This window comes from Rhinoderma darwinii, chromosome 7, assembly GCF_050947455.1.
Source record: "Rhinoderma darwinii isolate aRhiDar2 chromosome 7, aRhiDar2.hap1, whole genome shotgun sequence".
Lineage (NCBI taxonomy): Eukaryota > Metazoa > Chordata > Amphibia > Anura > Rhinodermatidae > Rhinoderma > Rhinoderma darwinii.
This window is the reverse complement of record NC_134693.1, coordinates 20,848,478-20,872,947: the sequence shown is the minus strand read 5'-3', so window position 1 is coordinate 20,872,947 and position 24,470 is coordinate 20,848,478. Positions and strand designations below refer to the sequence as shown.

At 40.6% G+C, this 24,470-nt stretch overlaps 2 protein-coding genes across 4 annotated transcripts in view; both read right to left on the bottom strand.

Moving 5' to 3' along the window:
* The window catches only part of PRKACB (protein kinase cAMP-activated catalytic subunit beta), a 57,159-nt gene extending 46,878 nt beyond the window's left edge, over window positions 1-10,281 (bottom strand). The window contains exon 1 of the mRNA XM_075832918.1: window positions 9,885-10,281. Coding sequence (XP_075689033.1) covers window positions 9,885-9,930 — 46 coding nt within the window. The 5' untranslated portion in view covers window positions 9,931-10,281. The remainder of the gene's footprint in view (window positions 1-9,884) is intronic.
* Window positions 10,282-19,782: 9,501 nt separating this feature from the next.
* The window catches only part of DCST2 (DC-STAMP domain containing 2), a 787,084-nt gene continuing 782,396 nt past the window's right edge, over window positions 19,783-24,470 (bottom strand). For all 3 annotated transcript variants that reach the window (XM_075832916.1, XM_075832917.1, XM_075832915.1), the window contains exons 11-15: window positions 23,519-23,649; window positions 23,304-23,434; window positions 21,489-21,582; window positions 20,613-20,849; window positions 19,783-20,452 (exon numbers count right to left, since the gene is read on the bottom strand). In XM_075832916.1, coding sequence (XP_075689031.1) covers window positions 20,326-20,452; window positions 20,613-20,849; window positions 21,489-21,582; window positions 23,304-23,434; window positions 23,519-23,649 — 720 coding nt within the window. In that variant the 3' untranslated portion in view covers window positions 19,783-20,325. The remainder of the gene's footprint in view (window positions 20,453-20,612; window positions 20,850-21,488; window positions 21,583-23,303; window positions 23,435-23,518; window positions 23,650-24,470) is intronic.

Below are 24,470 nucleotides of genomic sequence, written 5' to 3'. Positions count from 1 at the left end.
ATTGGCAGCATCAGGAGCCGTTATAACAGTGACTCGGTACCACTCGATGGCATTATTGAATGCCTTGCACAATGGGCACTGGTTGGTGTTACAGGAAAGATAACGCATGGTGGCTCAGCGGCTAGCTTGCATTGGCCGACAGTTTATATGTTTTGCCCATGTCTGAGGGTTTCCATCATTTTTTTTCCCCACACTCCAAAAACATACAGATGGGGAATTTAGATTGTAAATTACCCTGTGGACAGAGATTAGGGATTACAACTTTTGTACATTGCTGTGGAATATGTTGGTGCTATATAAGCAAAACAAAAAAAATAAAAAACAACAACTGGAGGTACACGATCTGTAGATTAGCAAAAAGACTGGGCAGCAAGAAGAGGGTAGCTGCAGGCTAATGTGTATTCTAGAACCATGGAGACACATAGCTCTGCATAGGGGCTGTGTATACAAGATCTAGGATGTTTTTCATCTTGTTTAATTACCATAAAAGGAATACAAAAAAATAAAAAAAAATTGGTGCAAAATTTCACATACCCTTTAACATCACATTTAAAGGGGTTTTCCCATGAGGAACACTTATGACATCCACAGGATATGTCAAAGATGCGGGTCACACCTCTGGGACCCGCACCTATCTCTAGAACCGGTCCCCTAAACCCAGTTCTAGCTTTTTGGTCTCGCACTGCCTCCCGGCCACTTACCGTAACTATTATTCAGTTCTATGAGGCTTACGCTGTTTCCGTAAGAAGACATTCACACGAGTGAGACGGATTTATGCAGGTTTTGCATCAGTGTGCTTTGCAAGTGGCATGTGCTTTTCACGCACACACGCAAGCACTTTTTTTTTAAATGTAATTGATGCGTAAAACATGGACAGCGCACGGATGTGCATCCGTGCGCTGTCCATAGTTTTCATGCATGAAAACGCACCAATATAGGACATGTAGTGAGTTTCCCGCGACGGACACTTGCTGCGTGTGTGAATAGCCCAATTGAAATCAATGGGGCCATATGCTGTGCGTGGTTTCAACGAGATTGACGCTCTTGTGAATGAGCCCTAACTCCCGACCATGTAATCAGGAAGTGGCCGGGAGGCAGCCTGAGCACAAGAAGCTAGAACCGGGTTTAGGGGGCCCCGATTTAGAGATAGGTGCGGGTCCCAGAGGTGGGATCTGCATCTGACATAAATGACATATCCTGTGGATACATCATAAACGTCTGATGGTAAAACCCCTTTAACATTCTTTTATGTCACACTGTAAAACAAGGCTTCGCAGCTTGCAAATTGGTAAACTTATGAGATATAATCATAACAAGACCGCGCGCCAACGACTAATAAAGAACAAAGTGCCAGAGCAATGCCAAGCATGTGTCTTGCTGCTGTGTGCCAAGTACCAGCTGTCTGTCCACATAACTGTTTAGTACACAGTGACACTGGGCGCACAAACCGGTTTATGGGATGTGTACAAAACAGCGGTAGACACAAGCAAACAGGAAACGACATGACTGGACGAGGCACCACGAGGAATCAATAGCAAAAAAACAAAACAAAAACTTGCTTGTAGCCCTTGGTGGCAATATTTTGCCTACGGGAATGGTCCAATCTCCAATCTGCTCAGCAATCCAGACACCGACCTGAGATCAGCAGATCCTCACCCAATTGCACATTGGGAGTGGATTTGTTGATCAGTCTGGATTGTGGAGCAGATTGGTCCGTCCAGCTTTTTTTAGTCTATGGTGACAACACAACTTCCTCCAGTGATGTCGGGGACAAAACGCCTACAAGACAGTATGTGAGGCTCTAGACACTTGCCTGTAAGGCCATGGTCACATGTGACCGATTTGTGGAGTCCACATCAAAAACCGGCAGCTATGTACAGTACAAGGGAATGGTGTAGGGTTGCACAATGCATCGAAACTTCAATACTGTTTCGACACTGTGCACCCTCAAACGGTCCAATACCGTTATTCCATGTATTTCGATACTAAGCTGTGCAGCTGCACAGCTTAGTATAGTAACATATGAATGTAGTTACAGCAGGGCTGCGGCTGTGTGATACCTGCTCCTGAGTCCTGACAAGTGTGCGCGGGCGCGGTCAGCTTGATGTGATGCGGCCGGCGCTGCACTAATGATTGCCGGCACTGAACACAGAACATGGCGGGCGCACTGCAAAATACCCCCATGTACTGTCTTCAGTGTCGACACCGCCGCTCATTAGTGCAGCGCCGGCTGCATCACCTCATGCTGATCGTGCGCGCACACACACTTCTTGTCAGGAGTGGGGCAATGGCTGAATTACACAGCCGCTGCCCCGCTTTAATGGCGGAGATCAGAGAAACCTCTCATCTCCACCGCTATTTCCTTGAATGCTGCGATCAAAGCAGACCACACCATTCAAGTGGTAAATTAGAAGAGGGGATGCCCTTTGGATCACGTCACAGGGAATCCGTGACGCGATCGAGGGATATACCATATATGGGCAGACAGCACAGGATCCATTGAAGGACCCCAGGGCTGTCTGACCATATTTCCTGTTAGGGCATACCTCAGTATGCCCTAACAACTGCCTGTGTACTATCTGTATATAGATATATGCCAGTGCATTAAAGTTTAAAAAAAAATAAAAGTCATGTTAAATAAAATAAAAAAGTCTCAATACATAAAACACACATTTTCAGTATCATCGTGACCGTAATAACAAATTTATAGCGCCATTTATGAGGTTTATGCGGTTATAAAAGAAAAACTGCTTTCTTTCACTTAATAGGAGACACGAGGTGTGATGAATGTTGAACCTCCATGTGCCTCACATTAATAGTAATTAACCCCATCATGTACCTCACACAGTAACCCAATGTTGTCCATTATGACGGAGGAACACATTTCCCACCAAATGTAACAAGAGCTTCTTAGATGGTGTATATAAAGTGCACACAGCCTCTAGTTGTAGCCTTTCCAGAAACACCATATAAAAAAATAAAATATAGAAAAAAACGCAGCAGTAGTTTTTAATCCCAAAAAGCAGGATAGCTTTATTCACCCAAAAATTGCACCATATCAACTTTAAGAGGAGTCTTTCAAGCGAAACCCACGTTAGGGTCGAAACATCGTAATGTTTGGCTGAAGAAAGCAAACCCGCTTTTTAGGATCAAAGGCGACCGCTGTGGCGTTGCCATTTTGCCTGGGTGATGGATGCCATTCTAGAGCATCCATCCCGTCACCTGTTTAAAGTACATGTCACGAGCTAGTCTTGATATATGTTTATCGGATGCCATGATGAGTGATGCACGCCACTGAAAGCGCATTCTTCGGACGTTTTTGTCGGCATATACAATATATGCACGAGCAAAAACATGAATTGGGGGCCTTAAAAAAAAAAAAATTAAAATCACCAACGAAAAGGCAACTAAAAACGATTGCTAAACTCCATAGAAAAATCCTCCTGTAAACACATGCTTGAATTATGGAGTCATGTGAACCCGGCTGATGAGGGCGTCTACACACATTGATGACCGCCGAAAACCATCAGTCTGGTAAATTATGTCTAACTGAATGTGGGTGAAAATTCTTTAAACTTTTCCTATTGAACAGCCATTAAAAAAGACAAAATACAGATTGGTGTCTAAAGTTTTTTAGGCTTCGGTTTTCCATTTTGTCGGGGTTCTGATATTTTTGACGATAAGAATAACGTAGACTGCGGCGCCGGTCTTGATGTCAAGAACATCGGGAGGAAAAAAAAAAAACTGAAAAAAAACCCAAAACCTACAACCACTTTGTATTATGTCGTTTTAAAAAAAAAAAAAAACAACATAGTTTTTAAAGCAGGAGTGGGGCTTAATTAGTATAAATTAAAGCCGCACACAACGGCCGCTACTTGACCGAATATCACGCAATACGCATTTCTACCACATACCCGTGCGCTTTTCAAATTACTAAGATCCACACAGACTTTACGATGAGAATAAATATAATAAAAACTTATTTTCACATTTTGGAGCAATACAACAATTCATTTGTGACTGGAAAAACTCTGGAATGGGATCCATCCTAAGGACATATTGGGGACCTGCTTGTAATACAAGTCACTAGTTTTACCTTCAAAATGACTTGCGTTCATACAGGTGACAATGATGAGTAAAAGTCACGATTAGGGCTGGGCGATTATAACCTAAATCCAAATTACGATTAATTGAACATGTAACCTTTTTGCATACCACGTCCCCTATTTGCGTGCTACACCACTGAATTCATATTTATCCCCTGAGCCTGCTGTATACTACTGTATATAATATATCCAGACACTGACCCCACACAGTATATTGCCCCATAGTGCTCCCCACACATTATAATGCCCCTATAAATGCCTCTACCTTACAGTCTCATGCACTACCATTGGATTCAACTGTACCTCGTCCTGAAGATGCAGATACAGTTTAAACTGGGAATTTTTTTTTATAAAACTGGAACTCGCTAGTCGTCAATTAATTGCGCTGAATTTCGATTAATTGCCCATTAATGATTCATTAAACCAAACCGGAACACTACCATTACCTCTACCGAGAGCGATCCCATAAAACCATAACTACAGCGATGCCACACAGGTCTACAGCACTCGGCACCAGGCACATGAGAAGACGCCCGGCGCCTAATAACTGGAGACTTTACAATTTAGTTAGACCCTTCCAGTAGGATTTTATCATTTTTTTCTAGTAATTAAAACTTCTACAGCAGTAAATAGTAGACATTGTAAAAAGTGAGGTGCCAGCAGAAAGCGGTCGACCCCTTGGCCACCTGAGATTTGGGCTAATATGACACAACCCGGGTGTCTACTCTGCCAACTATATGTAGCCGGGTTACCCAGCGCAGGTCCCTCCACTGTTCCTGTGCCAGGTGCTTTCAATACCTGAGCGAGAAAAGGATCGCTGCCTTGCTCCATATATACACAGGCGGCACTATATATGCCAACTCTATACACGGTACACCGGTGCTTGTCTCCCACTTCTCTGGCACCAGCTATAACAGCAGTTTCTTATCATTGTCCAGTGTCAACAATTGTAGACATTCAAGTCCTTCATAAATTAGTCCCAGCGATTATATAAAACACCAATACAATCCACGAAAAACGAAAACCGTATCACTGGTGACAACATATGCCCGCTGCAATATCAGGCAACCTAATGGCACAAAAAGGCTGCCATGGCCAAGATTTCTAAAACCCATGAATGTCAAGTATGCCTAGTTATAGAAGAGGCATCTACCCCCATACTGGAGCATAACTAGGCAGATCTGCTGCTCAGGAGACTAGGAAAGCCGAGTGACCGCTCACGTTACGGCAGCAGTGTCTTAGGCACCAGTTTTTCCAGCAAGATTTAACCAAAAACAAGTTGAGTTTGTGTGATGGATTGCGGCCGGTGCGATCACGCCCCAGAGACTGCGGCGATATCAGACTAGCAAAATCACAGGCGGAAAATAAACCTGCATATAACATGGGGCCCAAGACGACGGTCCACGCAGCAGTGGAAACCATGACATTTCTATAGTCTTCTATGCAAAGTCACGTGACTCAGGCAAACGGAAGGACCAGTGCTAACCGGTGACCAGTACCATAAATACCAGTAAGACCTGCACTGCGAGCGCTGGGGCGGACCCTGTAACTGCACCTATAGACCCTCAGGGTACGTTCACACGTTCAGGTTTTTTCATGTAGTTTGTCCACACCATAAATATATCCTGATAAAATGCATGGAAAACGCATGAAACGTTTAAAAAAAAAAAAAATTACATTCATTTCCACATCTAAAATTAATGTGATTTTTAGGTTTTGTTTATTTCTTTGACATCACTTCCCGTCCTGCCCCAAAGTTCCACCTCTTCCTGAGTATGAAAACACAAAGTACTCGCTGCTGGTACTCCTGAAGTAACACTGCACCTAAATCTACACCGATATAACGCATCAAACACCATGGGCATCTTCATAGAAGTCAGAGGAAAAAAACTAGACGCCTGGTGATTACAGCGGGGATTTTCAAAATATGCACCGCAGCTTTAAAACGGCGCGCATGTTTTTTTTTAAAGATAAATTCCTACGTAGCCATTTTCGTTGTGCATTTCTGCTGCAACCCAGAAAAACCGGAACATTATAAAATACACCCCACATTATACACCAGTAACACTGACCTGATAATACCAAGTCCATGCAACGTGTCAATGACCAAATACAAGACTCTGCTGATAGCTCTGCATACACCGGTGACACTGACCCTATATACATAGTACCAGCGACAAGGATGCTACACACAAACACTATATCAACGCTATATACACAAGGGACATTAACCTTATATATAGTACCAACTCTATATATACCAGTGACCCTATATATATATATATAAAATACCAGTTCCATATATACCAGTGACTAGGATGCTATATACACACAGTATAGTCTTATATACCAGTGACTAGGATGCTATATACACAGTATAGTCTTATACACCAGTTACTAGGATGCTATATACACACAGTATAGTCTTATATACCAGTGACTAGGATGCTATATACAAAGTATAGTCTTATATACCAGTGACTAGGAGGCTATATACACAGTATAGTCTTATATACCAGTGACTAGGATGCTATATACACAGTATAGTCTTATACACCAGTTACTAGGATGCTATATACACACAGTATAGTCTTATATACCAGTGACTAGGATGCTATATACAAAGTATAGTCTTATATACCAGTGACTAGGATGCTATATACACAGCATAGTCTTATATACCAGCGACTAGGATGCTATATACACAGTATAGTCTTATATACCAGTGACTAGGATGCTATATACACAGTATAGTCTTATATACCAGTGACTAGGATGCTATATATACACAGTATAGTCTTATATACCAGTGACTAGGATGCTATATATACACAGTATAGTCTCATATACCAGTGACTAGGATGCTATATACACAGTATAGTCTTATATACCAGTGACTAGGATGCTATATACACAGTATAGTCTTATATACCAGTGACTAGGATGCTATATACACAGTATAGTCTTATATACCAGTGACTAGGAGGCTATATACACAGTATAGTCTTATAGTCCAGTGACTAGGATGCTATATACACCGTATAGTCTTATAGACCAGTGACTAGGATGCTATATATACACAGTATAGTCTTATATACCAGTGACTAGGATGCTATATATACACAGTATAGTCTCATACCAGTGACTAGGATGCTATATACACAGTATAGTCTTATATACCAGTGACTAGGATGCTATATACACAGTATAGTCTTATATACCAGTGACTAGGATGCTATATACACAGTATAGTCTTATATACCAGTGACTAAGATGCTATATACACAGTATAGTCTTATATACCAGTGACTAGGTTGCTATATACACAGCATAGTCTTCTATACCAGTGACTAGGACGCTATATACACAGCATAGTCTTCTATACTAGTGACTAGGATGCTATATACACAGCATAGTCTTCTATACTAGTGACTAGGATGCTATATACACAGTATAGTCTTATATACCAGTGACTAGGATGCTATATACACAGTATAGTCTTATATACCAGTGACTAGGATGCTATATACACAGCATAGTCTTATATACCAGTGACTAGGATGCTATATACACAGCATAGTCTTCTATACCAGTGACTAGGATGCTATATACACAGCATAGTCTTCTATACCAGTGACTAGGATGCTATATAAACAGTATAGTCTTATATACCAGTGACTAGGATGCTATATACACACAGTATAGTCTTATATACCAGTGACTAGGATGCTATATACACACAGTATAGTCTTATATACCAGTGACTAGGATGCTATATACACAGTATAGTCTTATATACCAGTGACTAGGATGCTATATACACAGTATAGTCTTATATACCAGTGACTAGGATGCTATATACACAGCATAGTCTTATATACCAGTGACTAGGATGCTATATACACAGCATAGTCTTCTATACCAGTGACTAGGATGCTATATACACAGCATAGTCTTCTATACCAGTGACTAGGATGCTATATAAACAGTATAGTCTTATATACCAGTGACTAGGATGCTATATACACAGCATAGTCTTATATACCAGTGACTAGGATGCTATATACACACAGTATAGTCTTATATACCAGTGACTAGGATGCTATATACACACAGTATAGTCTTATATACCAGTGACTAGGATGCTATATACACAGTATAGTCTTATATACCAGTGACTAGGATGCTATATACACAGTATAGTCTTATATACCAGTGACTAGGATGCTATATACACAGTATAGTCTTATATACCAGTGACTAGGATGCTATATACACAGTATAGTCTTATATACCAGTGACTAGGATGCTATATACACAGTATAGTCTTATATACCAGTGACTAGGATGCTATATACACAGTATAGTCTTATATACCAGTGACTAGGATGCTATATACACAGTATAGTCTTATATACCAGTGACTAGGATGCTGTATAGTATTATATACCAGTGACTAGGATGCTATGTACACAGCATAGTCTTATATACCAGTGACTAGGATGCTATATACACAGTACAGTCTTATATACCAGTGACTAGGACGCTATATACACAGCATAGTCTTATATACCAGTGACTAGGATGCTATATACACAGTATAGTCTTATATACCAGTGACTAGGATGCTATATACACAGTATAGTCTTATATACCAGTGACTAGGATGCTATATACACAGTATAGTCTTATATACCAGTGACTAGGATGCTATATACACAGCATAGTCTTATATACCAGTGACTAGGATGCTATATACACAGTACAGTCTTATATACCAGTGACTAGGACGCTATATACACAGCATAGTCTTATATACCAGTGACTAGGATGCTATATACACAGTATAGTCTTACATATCAGTGACTAGGATGCTATATACACAGTATAGTCTTACATATCAGTGACTAGGATGCTATATACACAGCATAGTCTTATATACCAGTGACTAGGATGCTATATACACAGTATAGTCTTATATACCAGTGACTAGGATGCTATATACACAGTACAGTCTTATATACCAGTGACTAGGACGCTATATACACAGCATAGTCTTATATACCAGTGACTAGGATGCTATATACACAGTATAGTCTTATATACCAGTGACTAGGAGGCTATATACACAGTACAGTCTTATATACCAGTGACTAGGATGCTATATACACAGTACAGTCTTATATACCAGTGACTAGGATGCTATATACACAGCATAGTCTTATATACCAGTGACTAGGATGCTATATACACAGTATAGTCTTATATACCAGTGACTAGGATGCTATATACACAGTACAGTCTTATATACCAGTGACTAGGACGCTATATACACAGCATAGTCTTATATACCAGTGACTAGGATGCTATATACACAGTACAGTCTTATATACCAGTGACTAGGATGCTATATACACAGTATAGTCTTATATACCAGTGACTAGGATGCTATATACACAGTATAGTCTTATATACCAGTGACTAGGACGCTATATACACAGTATAGTCTTATATACCAGTGACTACAATGCTATATACACAGTACAGTCTTATATACCAGTGACTAGGATGCTATATACACAGTATAGTCTTATATACCAGTGACTAGGATGCTATATACACAGTATAGTCTTATATACCAGTGACAGGGCCGCACAGCTCTGGGATTACAAGCCGTGTGGAGGGTGCGGCCTGGATGTAGATAAGTCCTCGGTGTCTCCCAGTTCTCTCCCTCCATTATATATTCCACCAAGTCCGGGGCCTTCAGGCCGCACTCACCGCTCTCTATCTCGTTCCCTTTCTTGGCGGTGGCGGCGTTCCCCATGGCTCGGAGACACGGGGCGGGGGTGGCGCTATTTCCTGGGGGCCGCTGCCCGGCACTGTCCGTCTCACTGCTCCGCTCCACCGACTCGTCCAGCAGCCGCCGCCTCCTCCGCCGCCACACGTCTAGAACCGCTCCACCGGAAGTGACGTCTCAGAAGCCCGACAGCACGGAGGAGGCGGGGTATTGTTACGGGAGACACCGAGGACCGCCTCCTGTCACATCGGCCTCCACCCCAAGTGGTAACCTCCGCTCTCACACTTCAGCCTCTCCCATCACACCGGCCGCCACTGTCACTCTAGCCTCCACTCTGCAAGCTGGTCTCTCCTTTAACACCGGCCTCCACTCCACACACTGGACTCCACTCTTACATAACACCGGCCTCCACCTCCTTTAACACCGGCCTCCTCTCCACACACTGGACTCCACTCCACTCCACTCCACTCCACTCCACTCCACTCCACTCCACTCTTACATAACACCGGCCTCCACCTCCTATAACACCGGCCTCCACTCCACACACTGGCCTCTTATATAACACCGGCCTCCACTCCGCAAGCTTGTCTCTCCTATAACACCGGCCTCCACTCCACACACTGGCCTCGCCAGTCAGACCGGCCTCCACTCCACACACTGGCCTCGCCAGTCACACCGGCCTCCACCTCCTATAATACCGGCCTCTCCTATAACACCGGCCTCCTCTCCTGTCACTGGCCTCTTACATAACACCAGCCTCCACCTCCTATAACACTGGCCTCTCCTGTCACACCGGCCCTCACTCCACACGTTGGCCTCTCCTATTACACCGACCTCCACTCGCTGGCCTCTTCTTTCACAACCACCTCCACTCCAAACGCTGACCTCTTTTATCAAATTCGCCTCCACTCCATACGTTGGCCAATCATATTACACTGGCCTCTACTCCAAACGCTGACCTCTTCTGTCACATTGGCCTCCACTCAACACACCGGCCTCCTTTCCAGACGCAGGCCTCTCCTATAACACTGGCCTGCACTTCACACATTGGCCCCTTCTGTTACACCGGCCCCCACTCCAAGTAATAGTCTCCGCTTTTATACTCCACACTGTGGCCTCTCCTGTCACACTGGCCTACAATCCAAGTAGTAATCTCCGCTCTCACACTCCACATCGGCCTCCACTCCACACGCTGGCCTTTCCTATCACATTGGCCTCCACTCCACAAACCGACCTCTTCTATCTCACTGGCCTCCAGTTTACTCTGGCCTCTCCTGTCACTGTGTGGTTAGCTCCCCCTAGTGGTGACTGCAGACAGACGGAATTTTCAGTATAAAATGCCCTAAAAAAAACACCACACGTAGGGCATGCGTTGTATTTTTATTGACTGCCAGTGGAAAAAAAATACCAGAAAAGTTATGGAAATGCCATAAATATCAAAGAAGGGAAGACTCCCCTTAATAATTCTGTGACTGCAGTTTTAGTGCATAGATATAATAACGGTACCAGCTATAGTACATAGATATAATAACGGTACCATCTATAGTACATAGATATAATAACAGTATCAGCTATAGAACATGGATGTAATAATGGTACCAGACATAGTACATAGATATAATAACGGTACCATCTATAGTACATAGATATAATAACAGTATCAGCTATAGAACATGGATGTAATAATGGTACCAGACATAGTACATAGATATAATAAGGGTACCAGCTATAGAACATAGATATAATAATGGTACCAGACATAGTACATAGATATAATAACGGCACCAGACATAGTACATAGATATAATAATAGTACCAGACATAGTACATAGATATAATAACGGTACCATCTATAGAACATGGATGTAATAATGGTACCAGACATAGTACATAGATATAATAACTGTACCAGACATAGTACATAGATATAATAAGGGTACCAGACATAGTACATAGATATAATAACGGTACCAGACATAGTACATAGATATAATAACGGTACCAGACATAGTACATAGATATAATAATGTTACCAGACATAGTACATAGATATAATAACGGTACCAGACATAGTACATAGATATAATAACGCTACCAGACATAGTGCATAGATATAATAATGTTACCAGACATAGAACATGGATATAATAACGGTACCAGACATAGTACATAGATATAATTATGGTACCAGACATAGTACATAGATATAATAACTGTACCAGACATAGAACAAAGATATAATAATAGTACCAGACATAGTACATAAATATAATAATAGTACCAGACATAGTACATAGATATAATAACGGTACCAGACATAGTACATAGATATAATAACGGTACCAGACATAGTACATAAATATAATAATAGTACCAGACATAGTACATAGATATAATAATGGTACCAGACATAGTACATAGATATAATAACGGTACCAGACATAGTACATAGATATAATAACGGTACCAGACATAGTACATAGATATAATAATGTTACCAGACATAGAACATAGATATAATAATGGTACCAGACATAGTACATAGATATAATAAGGGTACCAGACGTAGTACATAGATATAATAACGGTACCAGACATAGTACATAGATATAATAACTGTACCAGACATAGTACATAGATATAATAATAGTACCAGACATAGTACATAAATATAATAATGGTACCAGACATAGTACATAGATATAATAAGGGTACCAGACGTAGTACATAGATATAATAACGGTACCAGACATAGTACATAGATATAATAATGGTACCAGACATAGTACATAGATATAATAACGGTACCAGACATAGTACATAGATATAATAATGTTACCAGACATAGTGCATAGATATAATAATGGTACCAGACATAGTACATAGATAAAATAACGGTACCAGACATAGTACATAGATATAATAATGTTACCAGACATAGTACATAGATATAATAACGGTACCAGACATAGTACATAGATATAATAATGGTACCAGACATAGTACATAGATATAATAATGGTACCAAACATAGTGCATAGATATAATAACGGTACCAAACATAGTACATAGATATAATAACGGTACCAGCTATAGTACATAGATATAATAATGGTACCAGACATAGTACATAGATATAATAATGGTACCAAACATAGTACATAGATATAATAATGTTACCAGACATAGTGCATAGATATAATAATGGTACCAGACATAGTACATAGATATAATAACGTTACCAGACATAGTACATAGATATAATAATGGTACCAAACATAGTGCATAGATATAATAACGGTACCAGACATAGTACATAGATATAATAATGTTACCAGACATAGTGCATAGATATAATAATGGTACCAGACATAGTACATGGATATAATAACGGTACCAGACATAGTACATAGATATAATAATGGTACCAGACATAGTACATAGATATAATAATGGTACCAGACATAGTACATAGATATAATAACGGTACCAGACATAGTACATAGATATAATAATGGTACCAGACATAGTACATGGATATAATAACGGTACCAGACATAGTACATAGATATAATAATGGTACCAGACATAGTACATAGATATAATAATGGTACCAGACATAGTACATAGATATAATAATGGTACCAGACATAGTACATGGATATAATAACGGTACCAGACATAGTACATAGATATAATAATGGTACCAGACATAGTACATAGATATAATAACGGTACCAGACATAGTACATAGATATAATAATGGTACCAGACATAGTACATGGATATAATAACGGTACCAGACATAGTACATAGATATAATAATGGTACCAGACATAGTACATAGATATAATAATGGTACCAGACATAGTACATAGATATAATAATGGTACCAGACATAGTACATAGATATAATAATGGTACCAGACATAGTACATAGATATAATAATGTTACCAGACATAGTACATAGATATAATAATGTTACCAGACATAGTACATAGATATAATAACGGTACCAGCTATAGTACATAGATATAATAATGGTACCAGACATAGTACATAGATATAATGACGGTACCAGACATAGTACATAGATATAATAACGGTACCAGCTATAGTACATAGATATAATAACGGTACCAGCTATAGTACATAGATATAATAATGGTACCAAACATAGTGCATAGATATAATAACGGTACCAGACATAGTACATAGATATAATAATGGTACCAGACATAGTACATAGATATAATAATGGTACCAGACATAGTACATAGATATAATAATGGTACCAGACATAGTACATAGATATAATAACGGTACCAGACATAGTACATAGATATAATGATGGTACCAGACATAGTACATAGATATAATAATGTTACCAGACATAGTGCATAGATATAATAATGTTACCAGACATAGTACATAGATATAATAATGTTACCAGACATAGTACATAGATATAATAACGGTACCAGACATAGTACATAGATATAATGACGGTACCAGACATAGTACATAGATATAATAATGGTACCAGACATAGTACATAGATATAATAACGGTACCAGACATAGTACATAGATATAATAACGGTACCAGACATAGTACATAGATATAATAACAGTACCAGACATAATTCATAGATATAATAATAGTACCAGACATAGTACATAGATATAATAATGTTACCAGACATAGTACATAGATATAATAACGGTACCAGACATAGTACATAGATATAATGACGGTACCAGACATAGTACATAGATATAATAATGGTACCAGACATAGTACATAGATATAATAATGGTACCAGACATAGTACATAGATATAATAATGTTACCAGACATAGTACATAGATATAATAATAGTACCAGACATAGTACATAGATATAATAATGGTACCAGACATAGTACATAGATATAATAATGTTACCAGACATAATTCATAGATATAATAATAGTACCAGACATAGTACATAGATATAATAATGGTACCAGACATAGCACATAGATATAATGACGGTACCAGACATAGTACATAGATATAATAACGGTACCAGACATAGTACATAGATATAATAATGTTACCAGACATAGTACATAGATATAATAACGGTACCAGACATAGTACATAGATATAATAACGGTACCAGACATAGTACATAGATATAACATTGGCCTCCACTCCACAAACCGACCTCTTCTATCTCACCGGCCTCCAGTTTACTCTGGCCTCTCCTGTCACTGTGTGGTTAGCTCCCCCTAGTGGTGACTGCAGACAGATGGAATTTTCAGTATAAAATGCCCTAAAAAAACACCACACGTAGGGCATGCTTTGTATTTTTATTGACTGCCAGTGGAAAAAAAATACCAGAAAAATTATGGAAATGCCATAAATATCAAAGAAGGGAAGACTCCCCTTAATAATTCTGTGACTGCAGTTTTAGTGCATAGATATAATAACGGTACCAGCTATAGTACATAGATATAATAACGGTACCATCTATAGTACATAGATATAATAACGGTACCAGACATAGTACATAGATATAATAATGGTACCAGACATAGAACATAGATATAATAACGGTACCATCTATAGTACATAGATATAATAACGGTACCAAACATAGTGCATAGATATAATAACGGCACCAGACATAGTACATAGATATAATAACGGTACCAGACATAGTGCATAGATATAATAACGGCACCAGACATAGTACATAGATATAATAACGGTACCAGACATAGTGCATAGATATAATAACTGTACCAGCTATAGTACATAGATATAATAACGGTACCAGACATAGAACATAGATATAATAACGGTACCATCTATAGTACATAGATATAATAATGTTACCAGCTATAGTGCATAGATATAATAACGGTACCAGACATAGTACATAAATATAATAATGTTACCAGACATAGTACATAAATATAATAACGGTACCAGACATAGTACATAAATATAATAATGTTACCAGACATAGTACATAGATATAATAACAGTACCAGACATAGTACATAGATATAATAACGGTACCAGACATAGTACATAAATATAATAATGTTACCAGACATAGTACATAGATAAAATAACAGTACCAGACATAGTACATAAATATAATAATGTTACCAGACATAGTACATAAATATAATAACGGTACCAAACATAGTGCATAGATATAATAACGGTACCAGACATAGTACATAGATATAATAACGGTACCAGACATAGTACATAGATATAATGATGGTACCAGACATAGTACATAGATATAATAACGGTACCAGACATAGTGCATAGATATAATAATGGTACCAGACATAGTACATAAATATAATAACGGTACCAAACATAGTGCATAGATATAATAACGGTACCAGACATAGTACATAGATATAATAACGGTACCAGACATAGTACATAGATATAATAACGGTACCAGACATAGTGCATAGATATAATAATGGTACCAGACATAGTACATAAATATAATAACGGTACCAAACATAGTGCATAGATATAATAACGGTACCAGACATAGTGCATAGATATAATAACGGTACCAGACATAGTACATAGATATAATAACGCTACCAGACATAGTGCATAGATATAATAACGGTACCAGACATAGTACATAGATATAATAATAGTACCAGACATAGTACATAGATATACCGTTACCGAAGTGTCGGGATTGTGAATAGACACCCCGTCCTGGCTGGAAGTGATGTCTATTCACTGTCAAGACACTTCAGTAGCGTTAGTGTGTGTGTATGTGGCTGCACATAGTGATCTAGCAAGATCACTATGTGCTGAGTACATGAATGGAGAGACGTGTATGACACGGATTGGTCAGCGTCATACACTTCTCTCCACAATGCCCACTCGGTCAAAAGTAAAAACACGCCCAGTTGTATATTAAGAAAGTCATTAGCATAAAGCGAATATAGGTCATAACTTGGTGAAAGTAGATAGTATTTCTAAATAAAAACCACTGCTGTAATCTACATTATAGCGCCGATCACATCATGTACAATATAGGGCACTTATAATGTGGTGACAGAGCCTCTTTAACCAAAAACTTCTGAAAATACAGAGCTGTTTTCAAGGGAAAACAGCTCCTGATTTTCAGATGTTTTTTAAGCCACTCGCGATGTTCGCTGTGTTTTTTACGGCCGTTTTTGGAGCTGTTTTCTATAGAGTCAATGAAAAACGGTTCCAAAAACGTCCCAAGAAGTGACCTGCACTTCTTTTTCGTGGCCGTTTTTTCAAACGGCCGCTTAAAAAACGGCCCATCAGAACAGAACGCAGTTTTTCCCATTGAAATCAAGGGGCAGATGTTTGGAGGCGTTCTGCTTCCAAATCAATGGGAGGCATTTTCGGACGTTTTTTTGGCGCGTTTTCCGACGCGGTTTCCGTGTCAAAAAAACCTCAATGTGAACAGGGCCTAAGGGTTCTTCTTGCTCCACCCTGTGAGCCTGTCGGTTGCCTTTACTGTGTGGTGTGCGTGCTGACCGTCGTGAAGGGGACTGACTGAAAATAAAAAGAACTTGGAGGTAGTGCTTGCTGCCCTGTCTGTAGAAAATGTTTGGAGTGGAGCTCAGTGGACAGTTAAAGGACGGGTATCGCGAAAAAAAAAATTTTTTATATTCATTTGCTTCTAGTGTTTTATTAAAAGAAATGTTATTTATTTGTGTTTAACTTTTTTTTTTCTCTAACTTTTTCTTCCCTATGGGGGCTGCCATTTTTTTTTTCATCTCTGTATGTGTCGATTAACGACACATACAGAGGTGGAATACGGCACATACAACCCCATAGAGAATGCAAACGGGAGCCGTCTGTGTGGGAACGGCGCATGCGCCGCTCCCACAAAGTCCAAATGGAAGGTCTTCGGCCGAGCGACATCCGGCGCCATTTTCTTGTGGACCGGAAGCCACGGCCGGACATTAAGATGACTACTTCCGGTCACGGCTTCCGGACATGTGATTAGAGGCAAGGACTAGGAGCGGAGGGAGCAGCGGCAGCGGCGGCGGCAGGAGCAGGTAAGTTATGTCTGTGTTTGTTTGTGTTTTACTGTGTGATTAGCACTGTATGTAAGCCTACTACACTGTGTGTTAGCTCAAAAAATGGCGGCACACAGTGTAGGAGGTTTGAACATTCAATCCCCTCCTTTCTCCTGGCACTAGCCAGGATAAAGGAGGGGGGATTCTGTGAGCACACTAGAGCGAGTGTGTATTCTCAAATTTTGCAGCATAAAGCAATGTGGTTGCTTTACCACATGCCAATGCTGCAATTTTGGGAATTGCTCCCTCTAGTGACCAGCACAGGGAAATGTTATAAATTAGAATCTAATTTATAATATTTCCTGACTTGTGAAAAAATTAAAAAATTAGAACAATGTCTAATCATGTATACACTAACTGTTTTTCTAGCGACACATTCCCTTTAAAGGGGTTTGCCCTTCTTTTAGACCTCATACACATGGACATGCTCCATAATTCCTGGCACAGTTCTACGGCATGGACACCTATCCGTAGCGATACGGAAAGGTGTCCGCAGCCAATAGAACTGAATGGGCCTGTAATTGTGGACCGTATTATGGTCCGCAATTACGGATATTTTTTACAGTCGTTGGCATGAAGCCTAACATTTATGACACATGCACAGAATATGCCATAAATGTCCTATAGATGCGGGTCCCACCCAGGGCCGTTTCTGCCATCATCCGAGATGAGCATCTCGCCTCAGGCGGCAACTTGCAGTGTTTTAGAGTGGGCGGCACAGCGGCAGATGCCGCCTTCTAAGTTCAGCAAAGGCACATAGTTTTCGGCTGCTCCGCACTATTTACTCAATGCTCTTTTTACCTGATGCATTCCCTACCGCTAACTCTGAAAATTAAGATTGTGACTCCAACAGCAGCTGGAGTCACTCAATCAATGGAGCTGCCGCATGATCTTAAAGAGGCTCTGTCACCAGATTATAAAAGATCTATCTCCTACATAATGTGATCGGCGCTGTAATGTAGATAACAACAGTGGTTTTTATTTTGAAAAACTATCATTTTTGAGCAAGTTATGAACAATTTAAGATTTATGCTAATTAGTTCTTAATGACTAACTGGGCGTGTTTTAACTTTTTACAAAGTGGGAGTTGTAAAGAGAAGTGACCAATCAGCGTCATACACTTCTCTTCATTCATGCCCAGCTTGTTTCACTGCACAGCGTGATCTCGCGAGGTCCTTCACCGGAGCGACGGAAGAGTCAGACATCGCCTTCAGCCATGCCAGGACGTTTATCCGAATCTGCAGCAGCTGGAGGAAATGTCTGTTCAGTCTTCCATGGATTTGGATTTTGTGTGAAAGGGCCGACAATCTATTGTGTATGGTGCCTTAAAGGGGTTGTCCAGGCACGGACAACCGATGACCTATCCACAGGATAGGTCATCAGTATATGATTGGTGGAGGTCTGACACCTGGTGGAGGTCTGACAGCTGCTTTGGCTGCCTCCGGGCACCGGATGTCCATGCGAGAAGCAGATGGCTCCAGTCACGGAATAGCTGCCATGCTGCCGTCCTGGCCGGAGCCAGTTCTGCCGCTTCGTTTTATCGATCGGTGGGGGTCTCAGTGCTGATCAAAACTTCTGACATGTCACTATGACATGTCAAAAGTTTTTTAAAAGTTTAATTACACTTTAATCAAGTCTACATATTCATGATATCAAACAGGATGGCAGCCGTCTTACACATGATAAGACAGATAGGTACATACTCTGAATATAAGGTCGTTTTATAATGTTTTGAAAACAGATTCATAATCATCATTATAAAGTAACACACGTCCAGTTGATACCAGGCATGATCTTTATTGACAGGTGACATAAGATGGTAGAAAATAGAGAGGCTTGGATCTTCAGCAGCTGCACAGCCAGGGGCAGTCCATAGGTGTTATTAGAGAGTGATGGTATATGATGGTACGGTCATGTCCGGTAGTTAAAAAGTCATGTCCAGTGGTTAGGGTCATAGTCGATAAGTAAGGTCACATTCGGTAGGTAAGGTCATATTCTGCAGGTAAGGTCATATTCTGCAAGTAAGGTCATATTCGGTAGTTAAGGTCATATTATTGCAGGTAAGGTCACATTCTGTAGGTATTGTCATATTCTGCAGGTAAGGTCATATTCGGTAGGTAAGTTCATATTCTGCAGGTAAGTTCATGTCCGGTAAAAACTCAAATCCAAGCAGAGATTGGCAGAGGTGATGATTGGTCTTAAGGAAGTAGATTTCCATCCCAACATTATGAAGGGGGTATGGAAAAAATTAGGCTTATTCATAATAAATACCCTTCTCTACGTCCTTCTTCTTCCTGCCCTTTTTCCCTTCTCTGATTGTCTACGGAACGCCGGCTGGAGGAATCAGGTCAGCTTCTTGTAGACTGGTCGTAGTTGCTGGTTTATAGTCCTTTTTGGAGGAAGCTTCATTATTGACCTTAGACGTTTGGTACTCAAAGTCACTTTCCCTGTGAAGATATAATAAGGATTTGGGATGAGGACTGAACTGGAAAAAGCAGATCAGCTACTATGAAGCCACAAGAAGGTGGACACAGACATCAAAAAAACTCTGTAAGTGTCAGATCTGCATATAAAGATAGATCAGTCCATAATAGTAACATGAAATACCCAGACTCATCGCCGGTGTCCACATCACTCAGTCCAGAACTTTCTTCAGAATCACCGGACATCATAGACTCCTTATATTTCTGGATAAGTGGGTCGTTTTTCCCTCGTCTCTTGATGGTTTCTTTTATTCGACCCTTAATGACTTTTTTCATTTTTTTCCTTTTGGGTTTCTCATCCTCTTTGATGGATTTCATTGCTTCCATCCATAAAACAACTTTCTCATCATCGCTGGAGTCTCTGAGAAACAAGTCAAAAAGAACTAATCAAAGAGCCCGTATTAAAGATAATATCTATATATCCTGATAACATCTCCCCTGTGATGTATATATAACATGATATCACTACCTTAAGGGGAAGTTAAACTAGGAGAGTCACTTGTTGAGAAGGATCTGGGTGTACTTGTAGATCATAAACTAAATAACAGCATGTAATGTCAATCAGCTGCTTCTAAGGCCAGCAGAATATTGTCGTGTATTAAAAGAGGCATGGACTCGGGGGACAGGGATATAATATTACCACTGTACAAAGCATTAGTGAGGCCTCATCTAGAATATGCCGTTCAGTTCTGGGCTCCAGTTCTTAGGAAGGATGCCCTGGAGTTGGAAAAAATACAAAGAAGAGCAACTAAGCTAATAAGGGGCATGAAGAATTTTGCAGAATTTAATTTAGCCTTGAAAAGAGACGACTAAGGGGGGGGGGGGGGTGATTGACTTGTATAAATATATTAGTGACCCATACAAATAATAAGGTAGATACCTGTTCCATGTAAAATCCCCTCAAAAGACAAGGGGCACTCCCCCCGTCTGGGAAAAAAAAGGTTCACTCCCCAGAGGCGAATTATTACTGATACAGTGGAGATGATAGAAAATAACTTACATTTCTTCGTCTTCAATATCATCACACACCAGAGGTGCCATACAAATGGTGCAGATATTGTTCAGTATTTTGGAGCATTCTCGGCAGTAAATACCTGGAAAGACACAGAATATATAGGACAGATGTGTATGTGTTCACACAGTGGCGGACACAGACTGCAAAAGGCCCCTGTGCAGATAATGTGCCAGGGCCCCCCCGCCCCCCCCCCAATACCGACAAAGTTACCTAAACATATATATGCATATAAAAATAAACCTTACTAATAAAAATTATGAAGGAAGATTTATATTGTACATTTTATTACCAGTTTAGAACACAAGTAACACATTTTTTTCCGGGTTAAATTCTTATCTAAACTAAGTCCCTAAATGTGGGCAAAGAAAATGAAAAACCTATACTCACCTCCTCCGGCGCCTCCGTTCCCCCTCCGCAGCCCCTATCCCTTTCTGTGTTTACAAAGCTGCTGTGGTGACGCGCGGTCGATGGCACATGACCGCTGCAGCCAATCAATGCCCTCAACAGCGATTTGCTGTGGAACTACTGTCCTCAGCAGCACACCAATGAGGAGTTATTGGCAGCAGCGGTCACGTGCCATCGGCAGCGCGTCACCAGTGCAGCCTTGTACACTTGTAACACAGACCGAGACAGGAGGATGGGGGCTGCGGCGGGTGAACGGAGGCGAGGGAGGAGGTGAGTATAGTTTTTTTATTTTCTTTGCCCACATTTTCTTTGCCCAGCTACTGTCCACGGGGGGCCCGCTGATGGGCTCGCAGCTACTGTCCACGGGCCTCTGTCTCAGTCCTCAGCATCGCGCAGCTGAGAACTGAGTCGGCCAGCAGAGGAACGGGCCCCCTTCCCACGCGGGGCCCTTGTGCAGCTGCACCGGCTGCACATGCGGTATGTCCGCCCCTGTGTTCACAGACGGAGCCATAGATATTCCGGTACACGTGGTATAGTCAATGTAAGGTTGGCCGGAGTTGATGTTGGCCGCTCCTTCCTTATTCTACAGGGTCCTGTAATGGCGGGGAAGGGAGACAGACAGGTGAGCCCTAATCTACCCACCACTCAGTCCCTGCCTACTTGCAACGGCCCGTCCGAGGCGACGGCGTACAACTGGGCGACGGTCCCTACGCTCAATAAGTGCACGACAGACAAAGGGAAACACAGAAGCTAAGGGAAATGGGGCAGTTGCCCACGGCAACACTGTGAGCAACAAGAGTAGTGAACGAGCCGAGTCAAACCAGGAGTGTATGAGGTACCAAACAGAGCAAGAGAGTAATGAACGAGCCGAGTCAAACCAGGAGTGTACGAGGTACCAAACGCAGAGCAGGAGAGTAGTCAGTAAGCCAGGGTCAATATGAAGCAGGGACAAATAGTTCAAGCAGCAGCAGAGCCAGGAAACAGGAGAATCACAGGCAAAGGAGGAGCAGGAAGTGAAGGTATAAATAGACAGAGGGCGGGAGCCAGCTCCGTCTGGCCAGGCTGTGATAGGCTCTCCCACTACTCTGCCTCCCAGCCTGACTGGTAGAAGGAGGTGTCACTCGATCAGACTTAGGAGCAGGTGCAGACTGACTAACCACGGGCGTCGTCACAGAAGCTGTGTCTGGCAGATCCTTTACAGTCCTGTCTCATATATAGACAGTAATTCAGCTGTTATTATGAAGGGTATATAGCTTTGCATCATATTGTGGTTACTACATATGACTAGATAGGATGGCTTCCCATTATATGATGGGAGAGTAATAATGGATTGGCTGGTGGATACGTGTATAGTCATATATCTGGATAATGTCTTACATTGAGGGGGCTTCTTACCTCTACAACCATTAGTGCAGCAGTTTCGGTATTCCTCACTTTTTTTGCCGGTACATATCTGGGCACATGCGAAACAGTATTTTTCTGTGGCCCCCATGTATTTTGCTAACCAGCCAAATAACCATGGGCACCTGTTGGTAAGATTTAGAGAGACAAGTCAGCATGAGATAACCAGTGTATGTACATTTATAAAGGAGAATGAAGATGGTAATCACTTTGCAGCGAGTATGAGAATGATCTGGATGTGACCCATGTCTGCATCGTTCATCATGATACTCCGAAACAGTGCCCTCTCCAAATATATGCGCTTGGTTAACAACTTGTTGTAAAGGAAACAGATCCGCACCTAACAGGGAATGAAACAAACATTTATAATTGATACCATGTATCCTTCATCTCCTTATGCAAAACAATTAATGTTCTTAATCTGCAGAATATATCAATATGCATGTGTCAAAAAGACGAAATAGGGAAATGTTCTCCAGATCTAGTCAAAAATATACATTAAATGGAATAAAACTGGGGATAACGTAAGAAGAGAAGGACCTGGGTATTCTGTTAACAAATAAGCTAAGCAGCAGTACTCAATGTCAAGCAGCAGCTGCAAAAGCAAATAGGATTTTAGGGTGTTTAAAAAGAGATATAAAAACCTGTGATTCGAATGTAATATTTCCCCTCTAAATCCCTTGTAAGGCCACATCTTGAATATTGAATTCAGTTTTTGGCTCTAAATTATAAAAAGAATATAGGAGAACTGGAGAGGGTTCAAAGGCGTGTGAATAGATTATTTAATTGGATGGGAGGTGTCGCTTACAATGAAAGGCTGGAGAAATTGGGCTTGTTCAGTTTGGAAAAAAGACGTCTTAGAGGTGATTTTATTAACATGTATAAGTATATGTGTGGTCAATACAAAGAACTAGCACATAACCTGTTCCTTCCAGGACTCTACAAAGGACCAGGGGATATCCATTGCATGTGTAAGAAAGACGTTTCAGACATCAATATAGGAAAGGGTTCTTTACAGTTAGAGTAGTCAAACTATGGAATGCCCTACCCCAATAGGTAATGATGGCAGGTATTATGTCAGCATTCAAAAAAAAGGCCAGATGATTATTTACTGACGAATAGCATTGAGGGTTATAACTAATCAGGCAATGAATGACTGGT